Here is a 23894-nt window from a genome sequence, read left to right on the forward strand (position 1 = left end):
GTGGGATACAAACGACACCTGACAAGCTGGGACGGAGGTCAAAAATACCAGAAAAATGAAGACGTCATTTGAATACAGTTAGAGATATTTCATCATGAATTTGATTCAGCTTTTTTTCAGACGTACAAACAAGACAGATTTCAAGCTGAAATATCACTGCCTCCTCAGTTAAATGTAGGAATTAGCGAATTATAAGAGATTCAGGCTTATTTAACCTGTTACAGACGGCTGTCATCATCTGTTATCGACAAACACAGTAATAATAATCGACAAGCTCTGTTTAAAGAGGTCTTATATATAGCAAAAAGCACGTTCAAAACAAATGAAGTAAATGATTTCTGAAATAAATCTCTGAAAATCTTCGATCATATGAAGTAATAGATCAGACAGTAAAACTGTTAATATGTCTGTGACTGGTTTTCTGTTTAAAAATGTTTAAAAATATTCTATTGACATCGCCAGAAAATTTGAAACGGATTTTGATTAATAAAATTCATTTTTCTTTTAATTCGCTAATATGACACGTCCCGCATCTGCATTTAACTATGCATTTATGAACAGCACCCTTGAAGTATTTTCAAATAGCGCAATTACAAAAACCCGCACGAAATTTGACACGAATCGTTTTTTTGTAAGATAAATTTTAAAACAGGTAATCAAGGCACATGGTTATTTCTTGGCTTAGAAACGTTTTTCCTCGTAAAACTCTGTAACTGTCTATCTCTATCAACTGTACTTATAAATTAAGTATGGTTTCCACTCAACAAAAAGTACTCCGTCTGAGAGCAGTAAGAGAGCGAGCTGTCAAGTAGACAAAGCAAAAATTCAAATTTTGCCTTTCACATGGAGTACTTTTTTGTTAAGTGGAAATCAAGCCTTAAAGCTCAAACCATAGCAGAATTCTAATCAATCCACAATTTTCTCACCCCACTCACCATGCTAAGGATTTATTCAATTTACACTGCAAACATATGGACAATTTTACCCTTTGCTTTGTCTTACCATTGCTACAAACGGCACATTTAACCTAATAGTTTCCAATACTTCGTACGGGACCAAAAAATAAATTCTATGTTTTATCTTGTTTTTTATTAAATCGAATGAGATATCGGTTATCATATCTCCTGTCACATATGCCTTTTTACAACTGCTAATACAATGAACATTCATAGCTTAGAGATTACATATAGCGTCAGTTTCTCATTAAAAAAAATTTTGTTTTCGTTTTTATTGGCGAAGTGTTTTCGTAGGAAATAGGAAATTATGAGCTTTATTGCTGCCAATTGAGATAAAGTCTAACGGAACATTACAGAGAAACCTTCGGATTTTTGGTCATCCGGAAAATCTAAAAACAAAAGTGCGACATATCCAAGGAAAATTTTATTGCATGGTAGAAGATCGAGGGGGAAACAACACGAGCGAATGGTGGGACAGTGTTAAGCGAATAATGAACGAATAAAGGCGAATAATGAGCGAATGAAGACGAATAATGGGGAAATATTAGGCAATATTAGGAAATATTAGGCCCATAGGCCGAACGGTGGGACAAGATTTTCCATTGTTGTTTCCCCCTCGTAGGAGACACACGGTGGGACTGAACGAACTTTAAATAAACATGTCGACTTCCATCTCGGTTCTTTTCATAGCTGAGTTAGGGGAGGCGTGTACTATCCAAAGGCACATGTTGCGGGCGCAACCGCTGAGCCGTTTCTGAGAACTAGGAATATCGTCGCCTGGCTCCGCGGAAGTTGCTGGACCAGTGTTTGAAACTGGAATCTATTTTTATGTTTATTATGGCAAAATAAGCAGATATTAAACAATGGATAACTCACGTAAGTCGATGAGAAATAACTCAAAGACATTAATTTGTAATATTTGTAAATTTCGTTTTCAATGACCCTAAATTTGCTAGTAACCCGACCTCGATGCAAAATCTTTATCATAAATAGTTCTTGCTGAGAATCATACATGGCATATTTGGTATCATTAGAAAGCTTAGACTTCAGGCTAACTGTTACAAGGTATGTCGTGTTGAAATATTTCAACCGGCAAGGTATGGGAGTAGCCAAAGTTCACCAAGGGTAGCAATAAAATTGACTTTTCTGAAAATGTACCAAAAGAGACTAATTTCAAAAAAAATTTATTGCGATTCGAAAGAGCACATTAATCTTGTCTAGAAACGCAATTAAAGGGCTGGATCGAGAACTCCGTCGAGGAGGCATCACCCCTTGAAAAGGTGGAATTTTCGACTTTCAGCTTCTATTGCTCTGTGACCAAATGACCGAGAGTAATAATTTTTACATGGTTGATCTTAGAATTTGTCCCTCTACCGATTCCAGTTTCAAACACTGGTCCAGCAACTTCCGCGGAGCCAGGCGACGATATTCCTAGTTCTCAGAAACGGCTCAGCGGTTGCGCCTCTAACATGTGCCGTTGGATAGTACACGCCTCCCCTAACTCAGCTATGAAAACAACCGAGATGGAAGTCGACATGTTTATTTAAAGTTCGTTCAGCCCCACCGTGGACAATTTATCAACTTGCGGAAACGGAAAGTATATGATAAAACTAATATTGAAGTACAAGATGTGTCAAACTGTATAAGATATGACTGATGTTGCATACATTGAAACGAGGATATGAGAACCTTCTAACGATACATGAAACAATCATGAATGAGTTGAAGAATTCTTATCATCGAATAAAAATGAGTTCAGGGCTGTGAGGTGAAGGAAATACTGAGGAGAAAGTGACATTGAACCTTGCGTGTGATGAACTGATTTACGAAAATTTTAAACGTGAATATTTTATGGTTGATTGTTGGTTTTGATTTAATTTTTTCTTTGTATTTTTTATGGTTGTGTCAATATTTTGCACATTCAGCTAATTTTTTTAGCGGTAATTTGAATTAATTAAATCTTAGAAGACATCGGCCATCATATCTAATGACTTCTCGCAACTGCTACGCGCAATCAATATTTTTATAACCAAGATTACGTAGCGTCAATGAGTTCTTCATTATTATTTTTCGTTGGCAAGGTTCATTGGTCTAAAAGTTATTGCACAATTCAATAATTTCATTTAACTAACTTTTCGATGAATTGATTTATTTATACACTCCACGACACTATTCCTTACCAAACAAATGTTTAGCACCTGAGATAATCTGCGGTAAACATTCAACAATATCACATTAATAGCATACACTCAATATAAAGTCAAGAAATTCTCAAGAATATACCAAAAAGTATTTTCACATCTCATTCTCAGTTAGTTTGACCGTTGAGATTATAATACACACACAACACTCGAACAATTTTCAGTCGATTTGCTTTCGGTTTAGTGATTCATTTTCAGTTCACATGTTGCTTTGTGTGTGAATTGAATGGATTGTAAATTGTGTTTCTTGATCGGCTATAATTAGCATACCGAAAAGTTCCCAGCGACGAAGTGATTTTTCTCTTAAAAATCGTAAGTTAAAATCGTTATTGCAGTCAGCATAGACCACGTCTTGGAATAAGTTCAATGGAATTCGCCCATTAGTCCTGCGTACTACCTTCCACCTTCAACTGAGTCTGTATGTATAAAATCAAATCTAGTCCGTTAAATGTTCATTTAACGCTTGAATGTCTAACGGATTTCGCTATATATAACATTCACTTATGCTGATTTGAGATAATGCTTTTCCTTTCTTGACAAATCATTAGCGATGACCTACACTCCATATAATGTTAGAAACGCGTTTTTATTGTTACAACACATGTGTGTGGTGCGAAGATCATAAAAACTAAATGACGTAGACAAATGTATCATAGGCGAAAAAAATCGAGTTGTTTAATGAGCATAGAAGCACTAGGCAATGTTATCAGTGGAGTCTAAGTTCTATCTATTATCTCTTTCGTCACAGTTAGCTACTGTGCTAGAGAGTGCGTTGGTTCTTCCAACCTCAAAAGTTCTTAGCAGTAAAGTTCTAAAAATTCTCGGTAAATTCACTGATTTTATCCCCAATTCATTAATTTATTAGGACAGAAATCCACAAACCATGGACGAATTATAATCGAGCCTACCATTTTCCACCTTAGTTCCGATTATACTACGATATTCAGCCGTTGTTACCAAGTTTTTACCGAGTGTCTACAAACGTAAATTCATTGATCGATTATCCGAATTAATGTCTCTGTGTAGTTAATTTAAAAAAATCAATAAAATTGTCGTCAGCAAAAAATGTCAAATCACAATCTTTGATCGAGCTGAAGAGATAGCAGAATTCGTGCTTTTTGTAACATAGGGAACACTCATTTTTAATATTGGTTATACAGCAGTGTTAATGCGATAAGCAAATAGTATTAACTCGATTGTTGAAGGTATGAAAACATACACAGCACCAAAAATTATTCATACCTACGCTGCATTTTGAATTGGAATCAGTTCGAGCGTATAGGTTTTCTGAGTTTGTCTTGTCTGTTTTTGTGAACGAAATGCAACACTGTTCTGAAATACATGCCCATTTTGTTAGAGCAAGTGTGTATAATATCCACAGGCTGTGGATTCCACAGCTGGTGATTTCAAATGAAATTCATTTTGCAAGAGGTAGCGCTATACAATTCATTTAAAAGAGAACTGAGCGTAACATACTCCAAGAATGACCCCTTATGATGTCGTCCGCAAGTAATGAGCACTGGACCATGAACATAGAATTTTTTCAATTTTAACTTCTTTCTCAGGCCAACTTTGCCCATGGGCTAATGAGACCCTTCCCTTTTGGCTTATTGGACTCGTTGAGCTATTGCGAGTAAAACTTTTCTGTCACGAAAACGTCTGTCGGAAGAGTTTCAAAATAGTTTTTGGACGCGATTTTAGAGCTTGCCGAGAATTAAAAAAAAATGTGTTTGGCTGCAATTGTAAATTGCAAATTTTTGACCTGGTCGAGTCGAGGAGCACATTTTGAATTTATGCCTGTCTTCATGTTGAACCGGGGAATATATAACCTATTTACGCGAATTTCTGTCACTCCTGGAATGCTTTTGGGCTACACTTCACCCCCTAGCTTCGGGTGTGGAAGTAGATATTACTTCTCCATTCACTGGTAATTCAAACTACATCTTATCAGAATTCTGAGAGAGTCAGGGACAAAGAGTAATAAAATAGTTATTTGTTCAACGTGCGAAGAAAAGTTGGAAACTGCATTTTGAGTGTGTTGCAGAGCAAAGCGAGGGCCAAAAGTCACCCGAGAAAGTTGCGATTTCCAACTTTTTCCCCGGGGTAAACACAACGTTTTTTACAATAAAGGTTTCCGAAGTTTCAGTAGAGGGGAAAAAATGACTATTTTCTAGCCTGCGCGTTATGAAAAAGTATTTAACTGGAAAGAAAAAAAAATCTGGCCCATGGGAGGATCGAACTCACGACCTTCGCGTTTCTAATGTTTTAGAGTATTAGCACGACGCTCTAACCAGCTGAGCTAATGGGCCATGAACAGCTACATCACACCTGGTCATAGCTTACGCTAAAATTATTATTAAGAAAACAAGTGATGTAGGTAATGGATTTAGTGTTTGTGTGGTATAACAGTCGTTGGTATTACTGTTGCTGTTCACGTTAAGTGTGTTTCTTATTTTGTTGTTTCGGACGAAAATATGAAAATATTTACATTTATTTCAGCTATTTGTCTCTCGGAATCCTCAGCATGTTAAGCTAATAAAATAAATTAATTAACGGCGACAGACTTTACGACCGACCAGGGCATATTATTGAGAAATTGTTTGACTGACTTCATTCCAATAACCAGCCGAGAGAGCTGTAAGTTGACGATTCTATCAAACTTATCAAAGAATTCCAAAACCTCCCACCTTGAAACTTCCTCTGTATGTCACTCATACATTATGTTGAGATACCATTCCGTGAATGAATGATCGCCTTTCAAATTTTGTCAAAAAAATAACATAAAATCTGCACTGCGGCAACTGCAGCAGTCTGCCCATTTATCTTATCTTATCACTAATTGGTCTTGCGTTCTTTATACCATTGATATCGTTCATTCTAATGGAAAAAACTGTTTCTGTTTTCAGCTTTGTTATATGAGCGCTTAAGTTCGGGCACAGCGGAGGAAAGATCAACGTGAAAGAATGGAAACAGACGATGATGTTCGTGATAAAGTAGACTGTCAGATACCTGTTGCTGTGCAGCAGGAAGATGTGAGTTGGATTTTTTTTTGTGAATATATTTAGTGCAAGAAAATGATCCCTTTAAACTCGATTATCCATTCCTCAGCCCTTACTATGTGGTGTAAAAATGTCGGAAATCAGAGGAATCGCCGAAAGTCGTTTGCATACAAGAAGACTCTCCCGGCGAACATCGTCCTTCTTAAACATTCCATCACACGATGAACTGAAAGACGAATCATTCCGTGGCAAATGTACGCGAATGATACATTCGTTCAAATTTCAGGTGAGTTTTTGTTGAGGAATTTGATGAAGAATTAGGACAAAGATGCAGCAATTTTTCAGGCGGTGGTGATTGGTTTCGTTTTGCTCGACTGTGTCTTTGTCATTGCCGAGCTAATCGTAGATCTGAGAATTACAAAAGGTAAATTCAATTGAATTTTAATAATTGGTTGGCCGTGAATAGTTAGCTGTCTTCTGTAGGCGAAGTGTGTGATAGAGTGACCTGTGCACCAATTAAAAAGGACCATTCATTAAGCTTGGTAACTACTACCTTGAATTACAATCCAACTTACCAACAAATAAACTCAATTTGTGAACGAAATAGGTTCTTCAATCACTGAGTCTGGCCATTCTATCCTTGTTCATGATCGAATTGATGTTCAAACTATGGGCGCTGCGATTCAAGTTTTTCGAATCAAAAATGGAAATCTTCGATGCCATCATTGTCATCGTGTCCTGGTCCCTGGACATTGCTTTCTTCCATCATGTCGACGACGCAAACGCCATTTCAATGTTAATCTTCCTGCGAATGTGGCGTCTGATTCGCATCGTTCATGCAATCGCTGTGTCGATGATAACGCCAGTCATCCATCAACTGGAAACCGCTGAGCACGCTCATCACGTAACAGAGGTCAAACTGGAAAAGCTGACCGATTATACACAAGAACTGGAAGCTGAAATCGAAGAATTGCGAGATTTGTTAGTGAATTGTGATCGATCGCTACCGCGAAGTAGAGTGAAACCAACTACGGCTGATGTTAAGGATCTGTAGAACCAGCAGATGATAGTTACCCTTTCCGCGATTTTAGCAGTTAAAGTCAAAAGGATCATTGAATCGTGGCGCAAAGGAAGCGCACGATTGATGTTTCTGAGTATTAATGACTTTAAAGTGTAAATGTGGGGGTGTTGCCGTGAATGCCAATAATTTGTTACGATATTGAGCTGTTTAACTTTTCGCATTTTGTTTTTGTTTAAATAAAACACTGAATCAGTGAATCAACTAAATGAACAAGCCAATCGTACTCAAATACTTAAAAGATTTATCTTATTTACCCCACACTTCTAATGATAACCACCGATAGCGATAAGATATGTTCGCTTATCTACATTTCATTAAATAATTTAAATTAACGAGAGAATTCCATTCCATAGATTATTGCCATAAAGTTCTTAACAGTCTACGCTACACATAATTCTACAGGTGTTAATATTGCCGTATTTTACCAGATCAACATCCTAGTCTATCGTTTAAGTCATTCATAAATTGTCTCGTTCTCGCCATATAATGACTTGAATGAAAATGGATTTTGAAATACCGCGGTTGAAACGTAAACATAATTTCGTTCAGTTTATGTGGTTATTGCTGGGATTATGCGGCTGATGGCGGTAGTAACATTATGTTGCTGTATGTTGCGATGTTAAATATACGTTGATGGGGTCGATATTTCCAAGTTAATATAGACGACCAACATATCACCCGTGAAATTATCGAACCATTTACTTATTTTGATCTTACTATAATCTATTACTTCAATTGTTATAGAAAACATTTTATTGCATAAGACCGCATGAGTCAATGCTCAATGTTAATTTGTTTTCAGCATTGTTGATAACAGATGACGTAGCAGTCAAATAAAGGAGCATTTTGGATGGATAGGTGTTCTCAATCTTATCCTCAAAATGAACTGTTTCACTGTCAGGATCGGCTATTAATAGGTTCTGGTTCAAGTATTTTCAGATCTGGTTTCAGGTAAACCTGACCTGTTCCAAACCTAAATTGAGCCGATACTATGCATCTACGAACTCGACCTCTGGAATTATAATCCTCGTCGAATGAAACCAAATTTTCAAACATCTGTTCAGAACAACTCAAGTTATCGTTCTTTCAAGCGTGACAAAGGTTTCTGTATTTTCTATTTTTTTCTTCTTCAGTCTGATTTCCTGACTTTTAGTCAATCTAATAAGCCCTAATCTTTTCACAGACGGTAAACATATAAGCAGTTTTACTTCATTTGGTCTAAGTATTTTCAAGATATTGATCTGATTTACTCGTTTAGAGACCTAACTAACAGCATTTTAGAGCCAATAACAAGTGCAATCTGGACCACCGTCTGACGTGACTTCCGAATGCGTGCTTCAAAGTATGCAAATACTATCTGAGGAAAGTTAGAAGATTAATTATTATCTCGCCTTAATGTAGGTTAGATATGTATAATACACAACAAGGACATTGTATTTGGGTTACGTCATACGAGTAATTTAGTGTGTACACCGTTTTAGCTACCAAAAACACTGCAACTACCCAAATTATAAACTCTGGGACTCAGAGCGAAATATTTGGGAATTAACTCCCAAAAATTCCCCAAAATCCCAAAATTTCTCTTTCTTTGCATGTTCATAGTTTTAAAACATTTTAAAACTTTTCCTGATGTTTTACTAGCATTTAATTGTAAAAATGCAAAGTAAAAAAATTTGGAATTTTTTTGTGAGTTTTTAAGAATTAATTCCCAAATATTAGGCTCTGTTTACGGCGTTATCAATACCACCCCAGTGAAAATGTCGATCTCATGAGACCACGAAATACGTATTCTCAACTGTCTAATTCCAGTCTCAAAATTGCTGGAATTCTCAATTCGGTCTCAAAATATATTTCTTTTTGCTAAAACAATTTCGGATGAACAAATGAGAATAACGTAGGACTGACGAGTAGGCTCTTTTCGAATATTATTTCGCTAGACTGTGCGAGACTGGATGAGTCGTCTCGTTGCAGTAATATACTCAGATCGCTTGAGACGAAACAAGTAGTCTCTTTGCTAACATTTAGTGGTGAACTGTGTGAGACTGGATGAGTGGTCTCGTTGCAGTTATATGTCCAGATCGCTTGAGACGAAACAAGTAGTCTCTTTGCTAACATTTATTGGTGAACTGTGCGAAACTGGATGAGTGGTCTCGTTTGAAGAAAATATTTTCTTCGATATCTGAGACCGGTTGAGTCTTGTTTGAAGAAAATATGTTCTTCGATTACTGAGACCGGTTCAGTGGTCTCATTTGAAGAAAATATTTTCTTCGATTACTGAGACCGGTTCAGTGGTCTTGTTTGAAGAAAATATTTTCTTCGATATCTGAGACCGGTTGAGTGGTCTTGTTTGAAGAAAATATTTTCTTCGATTACCATATAATCGCTGGAAACATTCCATGCGGAGTTGTCTGACACGGGAATCGAACCCGGATCATTTTGGTGGAAGGCTAGTACGTAGCCATTGAGCTATCGCGTCTGTTAAGTGATTTTATAGTACATCACGTCTGTTAAGTGATTTCATAGTACATTTCATTCATGGTTTCGAGTTCCCAGTCAAAATAAAAACCTGGAACTACGTACGTACTGTGCTTTACGTGATTTATTAAAATGTATACTTCCAAGGCAGCTTTGACGTTTCAAAAGAACTGAGCGTCATTTTTATTGCAGTAGCATGTAAAATCTTTTACTTCGTTTTTTGAATATGTTTCTTGTTTTGTTACATAAGACCGCAACTGTCAGAGATTGTCGCCATTCCTGCATTCGTCATCGATAACAAATGATAGTTGTCTATAGCGCTATAGCTTTTCATAGTTTGAATTTTTTTTAATCAATTTCAGTTTAGAAAAAAATGAAAAATCTTGCCGACAAAACCATAGATATGTAATATAATAAGCGCAACATAACACTAAAATGTGCTAGAACTGCGCATGACCAAACATTTTGGAAACACATGACGGTTCCATAGGAAAATCTATTTTGTTATCAAATCTCGTTAATCATTGCTAAGCTCCCCAAGATTTCGCAATTTTAACTGAAATTGAATCGATACCAGCTCGACATAAATCGAACTTTCTTTCTACTAAGAATTCAGTTATGTGTAGGAAATCGTATAAGAAACGTTTAATCAATTCAATAAGAACGCAAATTCCGAGTTCGAATAAAAATAACATCGAGTCGACGTTACATTTTGTTGTGTGTCGGTGTCATTCAGTGTTATTGGTTATGAACGTAATAAACAGAAATATCTGTTAAATACTTTGACGACAATATAAGTACAATATTCGGCTCATAGAAATTAATAACTCTCTTCTCATACATGGCTGGATTGTTGTTCGTTGTGTGCAGTGCGATCGACGAACTGTATCGCATTGGACAAGTTTTCATTCAGTCTGACGGTTCATTTGAACGGTGCTGGAAATACGTTCTAGAGACACGCCACGAAAACTTTATTAAACGATACTTGGCTTATCTGGATGACAATAATAGTGCATTAGACAAGAACGAGTTCGATAACAGTATCGTACCATCATCGTCGTCAGGAAATAACGAAGAAAATAAATTTTGGTGGGGCAGTACACCGGACAACATAATGGCTTATCAAGAAATTTATGAATTCACCCCGTATGATGTTGTTGATTACGCAAGCATAAAAGTAAGTCGATACTCCATCTTATTGAGTCCATACATGTAGGTATCAAGTTACTACAATATCTAATTAGCAATTCGATTGTAATTTCAATATGTTTGCCTTTGTTATTTTGCCTGCACTCCACTTACACACACATTCATAATGTGTGTCGAGTGTTTTTTGAAACGTAGTTGAACATAGGAGCTATTCATTGAACACAGAAGAACGTATTATACTAATGTCAGAGTGTGTTTTGAGATGTTGTTACTTCACATCTTACGCGCATGCGAAAAACATAATTAACGTGTTTAATATGCGAATTATGGTAGTTGTTGTATGCTGCATAGTATGATGTGGTGGTGTATAGTATGGTCAACTGGAGCCAAGTAAAATGTAAATTGGGGCTTCATCAAACAAGTCAAACTATTTCCATTTTATTTGTTGGTCTGTGCTTCGTGAAATACAACACTTAACCATGCAGACTTAACTGTAGGCGTGTCACGGTATGATAACCAAATCTACTACTTCATTTGTTTAGAAGATATTTTGGAATTTGATACAAATTCGTCTGAGTGTCAATGGTTCTGACATTTCGGAGAACAGTAGATCCTTATCCAGAGCTCATCGCTTATTACTGTCGTTGTTGTCAATAACAGATGAGTAGCACTTGCTAGGGTTCGTTGGATCCGTAGCGTAAATCGAATATCGAATAATCAATTTGTCAAACTTAGAAACCTCTCTGAGAATCAGGTATCAGTTCAGGATACTTGAGGATACTTGAGTATCAGTTCTCAAAGGCAGTCCTCACCAAAGGCCACAGTTTGAATTATGGTTTGAAACCTATGCCAAGTTGTTGTATAAGGTATGTACCCAAAACGGAAACAATTTGTTCTAACAATTTTATTTTCAAGAAGGGCTTAGAGGTCGTTCACAAATGACGTCAAGTGTGCAGTGTAACGAATTTGGGTACAAAATTCCATAAAATAGCATGACGTCATTTATGTATATCTCCTAGTGTACACCTCGGCAACCACACATCGTAGAAAATCGAAACAAAGGTCAAAATGAAGATAATTAAAACCAAATGTAAAGTGGAAGTGAAAAATTCGTTGGCGTCGGTCAAATTTTAGAATTTTAAACTTGTCAGGCACGCTTACACTATCAGCCAAAATTTTGTTTTCTAATCCCTTCTCGACCCCTATTCTACGATGTGCTGCCGAGATATGCGCATCGAGTTAGAAATCTCACCTGTAGCAAGCAGGGGCTATTTAGTCGAATTAATTTGCCGAAATTCGCCAAAATTCGCCGAAATTCGCCAAAATTCTCCCAAATTAAAAAATTCAAATTTTGAAAATTTTCTTCCAAATTTATGTTTTTTGGAATATTTTGCTAGTTTTGTGATATAGCATAACAAAAATATGCAAGAATCTACCAAATTCACAAATATATGTAAAATTCACAAAATTAGGACATTTTTCATCTTTTGGTTAAAAAAAAAAACCTTCATGGCTTCCCGGTTAAAAATAGATTTTTAGAATGTCTTGGCCAAAAATATGTAACTAAGTTCTACGATTCTTTGAAATTTCTTAAAATCATGTATGAATTCACAAAAATTCGCAAAAATTCGTCAAAGTTCGCCAAAATTCGTCAAAATTCGCCAAAATTCGTCAAATTCGCCAAATTCGCCAAAATTCGCTAATAATTCAACTAAATAGCCCCTGGTAGCAAGTAACTTTGTCTCCTGGTAATCTACATACAATAGCTGCCACTGCGAGGGGTAATCACTGATTTACTAGCTCAGTAAATCACGGTAAATCACGGTAAATCACAGTAAATCACAGTAAATCAAGTAAATCAAAAATGAAGTTTCTACTAAATTTGAATCTATTTACTTCAATTTGTATTAGTTCATGAAATTTATCCTATATGTTTACGGCCACGATACTTCGAAATGTAATCCAGTGACAATTAAAAATTTTTCAAAAATTTTTCAAAATTTTTTGTGATTTACCGTGATTTACTTGGTTTACTGATTTACTAGTGATTACCCCCTTGTGCCACTGTGACAGCGCAGCATTAAAAAAATACAGCTGCAGAAGATAAATGTTACCTGGAGATAAAGTGAGATCTTCAACACTTTTTTGTCACAAGGACTAGCTCGTTTATGCACTTCTAGGGCTCAAAAGTCGTGGAACAAATGTTTTTCGTTTCGGGTAATGTAACAATTACGAGACTCAAAGTGCCGTGGGTAATTGGCCTAGTAGTTAGGTTGCTCATTTCTTCAAATTGAGGATTTTATTTTCAACCGAGGATACTTCAAACAGAATGGTTAGTATCTAAGACTCTTCTTCATTTGTCTAAATACAAATCATCTTCTTTGGATTCTAAGAGTGGCTAGAGACCGAATTGATCAACTCATCTTCCCAGACCGCAGTCAGAACCTCCAGATAATTTTCTTTTCCGACTTTTTAAACCCCAATCTTCCTCGTATTTCACGCATGTTTTCATCTCTCTTAAAAATTGTGAATCGTGCTTAATGTTTACAAAGCAGAATTCCTTGAAAACACATTTACAGACAAAACTTTCGTTAGCAAAAATCATATGGTCTCGTCCCAGTGTATTGGTGACTCCATGTGCGTTTCACATTCCAACACAAACGACAGTGTCCCAATCGATCTACCATTTATTACTGACACGATATGGATCCACTAAAGCACATGTACGTATACGAAGCAACGTTCGGAATTGCCATGCTCAGACTATTTTTCCTTCTTCGTGGTTATATCTATAGAATTCATAGGCACAGGTACATATAGCTCGTATACTAGTCATTTCAGCAGAACGATTGAAATGTCGTAATCGCGCAAGCAGCAAAATATTTATTCCGCACACAACCTTATCGACAGCGAGAATTGTTTTTCTATTTCTTCGGTTGAACATATATGCATTTACGGCGATAAAAAAACGACTTGATAATTGTATGAATGTCCAAATGCGCCTTGACACAACAACACACATTTTGATTGTTGAATTTTTTATTAAATAAAATCGAAAAAGTGTTATTAGTCAGACTAATGAAGTGATGAGTGTTACTAAACAAATTGTTTTAGTATTGTGATTAGATCATCGTTGCTCAAAATAATTTATCGATGTTCATAGAGAATACACATTTATATACCAGTGCCATTGTTTATTTAAAATTCTGGGCACAGCGTTAGGCTATCTGTGCGAAAAATTTTCACCAGAAAGTCCAATGTGGAACGACCAAAAAAGAAAGAAAGAAAATTGTGTTCGATGTTCTCGTGTGAAAATGTGAAACTGAAATTCTAAATTTTCGTCCAATCAATTTTTGTATATCGAATGCGTGCGTACTCGTCCAACTTCGAGTTTCAGATTGTGAATTAATTAAACGAAAAAAAAAAACAAAAATCTGCGGTCCAACTGTTCAAAAATTTTAATTACTCATCACCGAGAAAAGGAAAAAAAATATTTTACGAAAAAAATCAAAATTACTGGCTAGTGTTACACATAAATATTGGGTGTTGTTTTGTCAAAACATCCATTTAGCAGTTCAATATAAAGTCTGAAACGATGTGCTTGAAACGATGTTTTAGGAAATTCTTTTTCTGTACAAAATACAACGATGACGACTGCGAGGAGGAACAATTTATTACGGTAGGTTTTCACATAATAGCTAGGAAAAATCTTGTCATAAAATCAAATATTTGCCAACACTTTTTCTGCCTTCTCCTTTAAGTGTTGCTCTGTTTCGTTTCCACTAGTTAGAAACACACAAAAAAATTGATTTTCTTTTTGGTGCAAAGTAAATTGTAACGAATGTTGAACTCACATGTAAATATCTCGTAAATAATTTGTGCGGCTCGTGTAGACGGTTCAGCCGCCGGAGAACTCGTTTCTTTACGGTAAGGAGAATTAAATGAGAATGGGAAAATTAAGGGAATTATGATTGAGCTGAAGCTATAGCGACATAAACTTTCGGTATTCTGTCTTGAAACTACTTAAATCCGAAAGGTGTCGCTCTTCTTGGAGTTTATTACTTTACATCTGCGATAACCCAAACCACAACTCCTCTACACCCTAGTCGATCCAAACTTCTCTATTTTTCGGACTCCAAATTTTCATGGATCTTCCTCTTCACCAACCAACCATCAGAGTCTCCTCTCTAGCTCTGATGTTATCAAATCGTTTCTCCAAAGACTTTTTTTTCAGTATTCGGTGTTCGTTCACGTTGATTAAGTGACCTGCACATCGCAGGCTACCTGACTTTTCCGCTTTGACTAGTGTATCTTCCCAGTTAGTTTTCTGTTCATCCTTATCCTCCATCTTCCTTGCTCATTTATTGGCCCACAAATCGAAACACCTTAAGGTCAAAGTGTTAACCTTTAACAAACGGCTTCCCGTCTGTTATCGATAACGTCGACAAACATAAATGATGGTACCTGCTTATCCTTCTCTTATATATCAAAACGCATGTTAAAACTAATGAAGTAAAAGTGTGTGTTCTCTTTATTTAAATATGCGAAAAAAAGGCTGCTCACAATGAAAAAAAAAATAAAATAAAATGATTGTGTTTAAATCTTTCTGCGTTATCCGCAATCGACCGCTGTTTCTTGCTAGATTCATTAATGTATGAAGGCGCCAATGTATCTCTTATGGTTACATGATTTTGAACAAAAGAAGTAAAAGACTTATAAATTATATGGTGATACGTTTGTCGTTTCTATAAGGCTAACGACCTTTTTGCGCAGGCGTATGCGTCGAAACATTTGCTTCCTTGACTACGTCGCGTTTTTACGTCTTCCCCTATGTCCCTTCTATTGACTAAATGGAAGGATTTTGTCACCACTGGAAATCTGTTAGGATGGCTCTCATTGAAATCAATCCATACACTATTTTAACCCTTCCCTCAGCATACTAACTACCACGTAGCTACTAATGTTCTACTCAAAACATTAAAGGTGGCCGCTGTTTGCTATACATTTAGTTTTATCGACTGTCACGTCTGTTGCATTAAATTTCATGTTCATAAAGCTCAACAAAATATCACAATTTTATAATTCTAACCCAGTTGTTTTAACTACTTTTTAGTCTGGTGATATGGTCGGTGCCCGATTGAATCGAGAGAGTGGACTTATTTATAGTTGCAGTAATCTGAAGGATGTCGTACCCGGCGCTAGTTACTACATTACTGGAAATATTCTAAATAATTGCGAAAGGTAACGTACACACGTTGGACACGTATTACGATCATGCATAAACAATTTGATATATCTAAATTTAGACCATTGGTGTTAATAAGGTCGTTCCTTAATGATTACAAGTAACTCATATAACTTTATGTTCCAATTCATATCACGCAATTTTTTAATGAACTGCAGTAGGAAAATGGGGCCGGGTCAATGTGATGGTTATCGATGTAGTAAATAAGAATAAATTATGAGCTCTGGGACTTGTTTATAGTCGCAATGTTTGCTGGTAATAAGAATTTCTTTTTTCATTTATCGTAATAAAACTAATGGTGTACCGAGACCCAATATATCGTTGGATCTTTAAATGTTCCTGAAAACTGTTAAAGTTTGGACGCAAACATTTTCCTTGGTTATTATACAGAGAAAGATTGACAACCACAGTCTTTCTACAGAGAACGTCAGTGAAATTTAGACAAAAATTATCTTCAGATGATCCATACAAACAAAACTGCCAGTTTCAATCGCTGATGTCACCTGTAACTTAAACATAAGGGAAATTATTAAAACTGGCATGAGGTGTCTACGTCGAGGAATTCTTAAATTAATTTTAGTCAGAAGAAATTTGGATTTGATTCAGCTGTTTCACGCATAAAAACAAAACTGGTTGAACTGGTGGACCAGCTGGAAAACAGCTCAATTAAATGTTTGTACAAATATTACTGACGTCCACTGAATCCTTGGCAACCACAGATTCCGAAAAATAGCTCACCCAAACCCATTTTTGGACAAGTCATCTCATTTCCAAAAAAAATCATTTTCATTTTTTTTTTAACGAATGTTTTGCGGAAATTATGGTAGTTGTTATCATACCAGTTAACATCATTTCTTAGTACATTCATGCACTGACTGCAAGTTACTCATGAGAAAAAAGCGACGAGTTTTATGTTACAGTGATTAGCACTCTCAATTCAGCGTGGAAATGTTGCATCGATTCTTGGTACAATACCACCGTCCAAGAACTTGGCAGAATTATTTTATTTATAATAAATGTAAAATACTGTTGAATAAACCAAAAATAATCCACAACATTAAAACTGCAAGCATACCACTAGCACAATTTGTCGGGTCTTTTACTTCGTTTGGTCGAAGTATTTTCAACAGATTAATGTAAAATCTTTTACTTCATTTGTTGCACATGCTAATTTTAACTATTATACAAAGTACCACAAATCAGAGGCCGAGGCTCATTCGTTGCTAACGTTAACAGATGCGAGTACTTTCCATATAATCTGGCGAATAAGAGAATCGGTTGTCAAGTCAAATGTGGTCGTTTTAAGATGAAAAGAATAAATTATGGACATCCACGAATGTACCACTTCACCTATGTGATTGACATTTTGTGTAAACAAAATTTAAATATTTTCAATGACAAAAGAGATCTATTCAAACTCTATAGCAATAAATATTTGACATAAAACCGGAATTCGCACTCCGGTTATTTTTTTAGCAAATCACTTGACGAAATATGAAACGTTGAGCGAACGAGAAATAATTCCATAAATGGGACGATGATTTACGTTTTACTATGCTTCCGTTATATTATATCGCTTTATCGGTGCTTATTCAAAAGCCGTAAAATGAAACCGCATTCCTTGGGCTGGTTTTTGTGGTAGTCTTTATCGAGCATAATTTCGTTATTTTGAGCGAAAATTTACGGGTCATGAAGTTTCTTCTATGACTTAAATTGACTGAATGAAGCTTAATCGAAAGTGCTTTTCCTTTACCAAGTCTACCACAGTGACTATTAGTCACTGACTAATGTAATTATTGACTATAGTAGAATCATTATAACGGATATTGTAACAACCACTAGAATTTCATTTGATACAGAGAATAGTAGACCAAAGCACTTTGAGTCTCTCATAGGGTCACGGTTTGAAATCTATTTATGGGATACGAGAAACATTTCTTCTACGACTTCCGTTATCTAGCGCTAGAAGAGTTAGAATGAGAGTGGCCCTAGTGTATGTAGCGGTAGTCTACATTGGTGTCAAAATAAAACTGTTGGAGCCAAATGGAGAATGGAAATGAAAAATAAAATTTTCGTTAGAAGGCTGGCCTTGCAGGTCAAATTTTTTATTATTCAAGTTTGCAGGCACTTCCAACCCGCCATCGCCAACGAAAATTTTATTTTTCAACTCTTCATTTGGCTGGTAGGTGCATTTTGACCATAATTTGGATTTTTTAGGTTGTGTGACTGTCAAGACTATACACTAGGGCCCTTACTTATTTTAATGTTTTAGGAGGCAATCACACCTCGTGACACCTCATGATAGTATCTAATGCGATTTCTTACCTCAAATTCTGACTGAATTCTTTAATTTCAGATTCGCCATCAACTTTTCCTACGATGCATGCGGTCGAGATATTGCTCTTCACGTCAATCCTCGACTCCCTCAAAATTACATCGTCCGCAACTGTAAAATCAATGGCCATTGGGGTACGGAAGAAGTAACGTCGGCACTGCCGTTTTGTTTAGAACGCGGCAAACGGTTTGCCTTACAAGTTCTGCTGACCGAAGGTGAATTTTATATTTCGTTCAATGGTACACACTTTGCTGCCTTCAAACATAGACTTCCGTACAACCGAATCCAGTGTCTTCAAGTGAAAGGTGATGTGTCTGATGTGACGGTAGAATATGGAAATGTGCTCGAATATCCGGATCGGCTGAGTGGAGATGATAGCGGAACGATCAACGATATTCCGGTGGTGAACTACTTAACAACCGAAGATGTTGCCGAAAATTTACAGAATGCCAAAGATAATTTCATCCAAATGCCATACTACGGCAAGATAAACAGTCAATTCAATTTAGGCACCAGATTGCACATTATCGGCAGGGTCAAAGTTCTACCTCATTCGTTTTTCGTGAATTTCCAACGGGGTGACAAAATCTGGCCACATCCCATCATCGCCTTCCATTTCAATCCTCGATTTGCTATGGTCGGCGGTAAGCATGTCATCTGCCGAAACTCGTGGTTCGACGGTAAATGGGACCGCGAAGAGCGATCGGAAATAAAAACAGACTTTATGCCGAGTCGGACGTTTCATTTGATATTTCAGATAACTGACTCGTCATACCATGTCTACTTGAACGATAAATTCATTTCCGAGTATCAGTTTCGCGTGAAAGCCGACATTGTGGACACGGTGTACATTCAAGGCGATATAAAATTGAAAGCTGTGATCTTTGAGCGACAACAGAGGCCCGATGAGAATTTGTAATCGGCTCGGTCGAATTGTTGTGATTAATGGGGAAAAGCATTTTTCTACGTCTTTAGAATTGATATAAATGTGAAACGAAGGTCCAGTCATTTACATAGAAGTAAGAATTATTGAGAGGACGATGTGTGCCAAACAGAACTGGCATCGAGACTCTGCTTGCTACTAATTGAGATACTAAACTACTTACTAATATTATAAATGAAATTATAAAACGAAAAAAACGATTTCGAAATGAAACGAAAAGAATTTTCTTTCACAAGCAAAGCTTTTTACCTTTGCTTCCGACAATAAAAGGTGGATGTTGAATGGTCCGACATAAAAATTTTTCGGATTAACAAATTGCTTCGTCAACAGTATTTTTCATGACTAGGGATTAAAAGAGGAAAAAAAGAGTTTTCCTGAGAATTTTCCAAGGTGCGTTTTCCGACGATGTAGCATATAAAAATATGCGTCGAAAACCGTACTTTTCTTGTTTGAAGCACTACTTTCGACGTACTCAGCATGTAGAATCCATTACATAGCTCGGGATAAAAAGATGAAAAGTCTCGTTTTCGTATGTTTATTGACTTCGGCTACGCCTCGGATCAACAAAATTCACACGAAAACTAAACTTTTTATCGCTAGTCATGTAAAATACGATTGAATTGTAGCACCGGACGGATGTAAATTGTTATAATTGTTTAATCGGGCAGATTCGTTTGTGTGCAATCTTCTCTTTTTGGTTCAATAACCCTAACCATTTTCTTCCTGTTACTTATAATGAATATGTGAAAACGGCTAGTCCGATTTAACGAATTATATAAATTGTAATATTGCAGTTGTGAATTTGAAAAATCAAATGGGAAATATACAAGAAAATATTTTTAAAATTGATGGGACAGCGTTTTCATTTGCCACCTGACGCGAATTCCTACATTGGGAAGCTGACTTACATCAACTATATACGATACAACTATATATAATTCTTTAAGAGCCACTTTGCGTAAACTTCGACAAACTATTAATATGAAATTTGAAACCAGAGGGGCTTTGAACTTTACGAGTTATAGTTCGTTCGAAAGCTTACACCATACTAAGTTACTCGTGGAGTGACTTATTTCATTGAAATCGGCGGCGTTGAAAATAGTTTTAAAATTTGTGTTTATGTTAGTCGCATTCAATTTTTTGAAGAAATGGTCGAAGTGTTACCTCTATCCTTCGAAACAGCATCACAGGCGTCATATTAGCAGCTCTCTGGCCGTTTAGGCTATTATGACGGAGAAACAAAATGAAACAACGTAACAACGACGTGCCAAAGAATTTTGGGCAAAGAATGGGCTCGGGTCTTGTTTGTGAAAGCACGTTACAACGTCCATGATTGGACCGGATTCTATTCAGCAGTGTCCAAGCTTTACGGTCCGAATCGAAAATCCGCAAAGTCTAACGTTTGGATCTTCGACTAACTGTGAATTGGTTAGGGAGGTCTCATTCCAGCTAGTACGCTATTCTACTGGTGCGAGAAATTAATTCGGTCCTATCCCAACACTACAGTCTATACTCGGTTTAACCTGTTACAGAGTACCAGTATTACTATCGGGTCTACTACTTCCATCTATCAAAGATTTTTAATCTGTTGATTTCAAATCTTGTACTTCAATTTTTTAACATGCATTTTACTGTATAAAGGAGGACTATAAAGTGTGTTTTTATTTTTGTCGTCGTTATCGTTAACAGATGTATGTGACAAATGTCCCTAGGAATGTATATTTAAGTTGTAACAATACGTGATACTTTGGCTCCTTCATACATCGGTGAATCCTCTAAGAAAGCAGGGCCAATTGCAGATAAAGCGGAGAGATTTAAGCATAATCATTATATGCGTCTTAAAGAAAACTATTTATTATAAAGATTATCTGTTGCAGAAAATTTCTATTGCTACACACAGAGACAATGCGGCATGTATTCTTGGAACTTTAGGAAGTAACAAGTGCCCTCTCAATACAACAAACTGACAAATTAAAATGAAAAATCATATATTTGAATGTGTGTGTGACAGGGTGACAGTCTACCTCTACGGGAAGTAATAGAGCAGATGATTTTTATTTATTGTAATATTTGTTGATTGAAAAGATCGTTTTTAGCCCCGTACGAAGTTGTACACGTCGAATTGGAAGCAGACAGTAAGGGAAAATCATTTGGTTATGTTCATAGAAGACGAATCCGAAATTTAAAAAAAAATGTCCGTCCGTCCATGACCCCTCTAGCTTGAGTAAATCACAACCTTTTTTTCAAAATTCTATTTTTTTCTCGATTGGTATGGACAAAAGTAAGGTCAAGTTCGAAAATGGACATGGTTGGGCTGGCCCTTCCAGAGCTATGGCCCTATAGGTGTTTTTCAGTCTTTCAACGATATCTACGAAATATATAGCTGCTTGTGATATATCAAATGAAACGTATTGACGAGTAGAACAAAGTTGCTGAACATTGTTTTTGGGTAAGATGCAACGTGGGCTTGTTGGGAGGGTACAAAGGTCGTTACTCGGCCCTAAGTGTTTTTTTTATGGAAGGTAATTGAATACCAAAAAGAATGTGGTGAAAAAAGTCTCAAATTTGGTCCCTTGGACTAAGGCCGGTACTCGGCCCTAAGTTTTTTTTTGCACATTGCTCGAGTAAATCTCATCCGAATTTGCTAGTTTTTGTTTTTTATGGAAGGTAATTGAATACCAAAAAGAATGTGGTGAAATTTTTTTTTTAATTTGGGCCCTTCGACGAAGGCCGCTTTGTGGCCCTATGTGGTTTTTGCTTATAATCGAGAATATTTCATCAAACTTTGCTACTTTTTGTTTCGTTTGACAGATAATTCAATACCGAAAGAAAATTGGTAAAAAAAGTTGTAAATTCGGATTCCTAAGCGGCGTTCTGTAATAGTCTGTTGGTAAACCGCAACGATAAAAATACCGAAAAATTTTAAGTCATTTCAGCTAATTTATCAGAATATTGGTCACAGCGTGTCAGACCATATTTTGCATGAATTTAATTGTCTGAGATCCTTGAATTGGCCTTCAATTTAATTGGCTGGCTTTACTTTCACTAATTTGATTCAACTTAAATTTCAAGATTCATGAACCAGTTTATAGTGGATAGTTCAAGTATGAGGTGACCATAAAGCTTTCACTCTTTGACAATCCCATGCGATTTTGCTTATTTCCTATCCACCAGATAGAAGGAGTCGAGATAATGAACGATGATGCTAGTAGTTGTAACGTTCTGAGTCCCTAATTTCTATGAATCTCACTGGAAAATGACGTCACTTTGGTACGAAAAATTATGTCATTTTCCAGTGAGATTCATCCATGATTGAAATTAGGGACCCTGTACGGAAACGTAACTTGAAATAGGGTCAATTCACTTGAGAATTTTGTAAATTTTATTTTTAGGTAGATAGTCTGCAGCTACAGTTGATGAAACAGTCAATCGATTTATTGCTAAAGGTAAATGTTTGTGCAATAATTTCGCTTGTTAGTCCTATGATTGTTAGAAAGGATCACTCCACTAGAGTAATAAGTAAAAGTACAAAAATGTTGATAGGAGTGTTTTGTGTCATTCGATCTCGGTTTCTTCTGTAAAGTCTGAAGCAGCTATGTTATTCGAATCTCACTAAACTGTGGGTCTTGAGAACTTTGATTCACAGAATAGAACATTTGTGTTCAAAGATTAGGAATGAGAATTCGTCGTAGAATAACTTTGTACATGTCATAAGAGGAAGCCATGCATATTATCTCTTAGATTATATAGGAAAGGTAAAATGCGGAGAACTTTAACTCGTTATAGTTTCCAAACCGCCAGATGGACCACCGAGACTGACTTAGATAAATAGTCGTTCTCATGATTTCGGGTCACAACCGAAAACTTGACGAGAATCAGTTCACACGTACGACTCTTCGTTTATACAAGAGGAACAAGGGACCACACTGAAATGTCCTAGGTAACACACAGTGGTATGTGAAATGCTTAACTTGATGCTATGACAGGAACTGTTTCTTTCATACAAAAAACTTGGTTCCATCACTTAGTCTGTTTCAATAAGCATATTCGGTTCTAAGAAGAGGAAATGTCACAACGGCATCACTAAAAACATAGCTAACGCCGACCCGTACGAAACACCTATTCGTATCAAAAGCCTTTAATGTGAAACTCTTCATTTCTCTTACTTCATTTTCTTCTCTGCTGAAAAACTATTCTCCCTTTAAAATCACTTACATTATCCACTCTTTGCCTTGTTATCATATACAACTAAATTGCCGGAGGCAATATAGACAGCCCCGTACGAAGACAAATTTCATAAATTCCTATTTAAACAGCTATATACCGCTATATTTAACTATATTTCACTATAAATAAACATTTCACAGATAAATATATGCTATTATATAGCTCTATATGCCTGTATATAGCTCAATATAGCTGTATATAGGTATTTATAGATGTCCGTATATGGAATCCCTGAAACCCCACACACATAACAAATTATTTCCATGTTAACAGAAACTCTCTA

At 36.3% G+C, this 23894-nt stretch overlaps 2 protein-coding genes, 1 long non-coding RNA gene and 1 other non-coding gene across 6 annotated transcripts; 3 read left to right on the top strand and 1 right to left on the bottom strand.

Moving 5' to 3' along the window:
• The first annotated feature begins 210 nt into the window (after positions 1-210).
• LOC119078502 lies at positions 211-21079 on the top strand. The gene is made up of 4 exons (XR_005088023.1): positions 211-230; positions 785-788; positions 10329-10332; positions 20919-21079. It is a non-coding gene; the product is annotated as an uncharacterized LOC119078502 (long non-coding RNA).
• Positions 3277-7475, top strand: LOC119078501 (voltage-gated hydrogen channel 1-like). 2 transcript variants are annotated; one of them, XM_037186059.1, is made up of 6 exons: positions 3277-3575; positions 6064-6189; positions 6266-6442; positions 6502-6580; positions 6640-6698; positions 6764-7475. In XM_037186059.1, exons 2-6 carry the CDS (start codon positions 6121-6123, stop codon positions 7208-7210), a joined length of 831 nt encoding a protein of 276 aa, XP_037041954.1. In that variant the 5' UTR covers positions 3277-3575; positions 6064-6120; the 3' UTR covers positions 7211-7475. The 2 variants fall into 2 exon arrangements, with proteins under 2 accessions (XP_037041954.1, XP_037041955.1); XM_037186060.1 differs by having other exon boundaries at positions 3277-3469.
• Trnai-aau lies at positions 5377-5466 on the bottom strand. The gene is given in 2 exon segments: positions 5377-5412; positions 5429-5466. It is a non-coding gene; the product is annotated as a tRNA-Ile (tRNA).
• LOC119078499 (galectin-4-like) lies at positions 10324-20233 on the top strand. 2 transcript variants are annotated; one of them, XM_037186053.1, is made up of 3 exons: positions 10324-10889; positions 15975-16102; positions 18463-20233. In XM_037186053.1, the coding sequence occupies exons 1-3, from the start codon at positions 10554-10556 to the stop codon at positions 19358-19360; spliced, it is 1362 nt and encodes a 453-aa protein (XP_037041948.1). In that variant the 5' UTR covers positions 10324-10553; the 3' UTR covers positions 19361-20233. The 2 variants fall into 2 exon arrangements, with proteins under 2 accessions (XP_037041948.1, XP_037041949.1); XM_037186054.1 differs by lacking the exon at positions 10324-10889 and adding an exon at positions 13690-14540.
• Positions 21080-23894: the final 2815 nt, after the last annotated feature.

Source organism: Bradysia coprophila, unplaced genomic scaffold (assembly GCF_014529535.1).
Source record: "Bradysia coprophila strain Holo2 unplaced genomic scaffold, BU_Bcop_v1 contig_297, whole genome shotgun sequence".
Classification (NCBI taxonomy): domain Eukaryota; kingdom Metazoa; phylum Arthropoda; class Insecta; order Diptera; family Sciaridae; genus Bradysia; species Bradysia coprophila.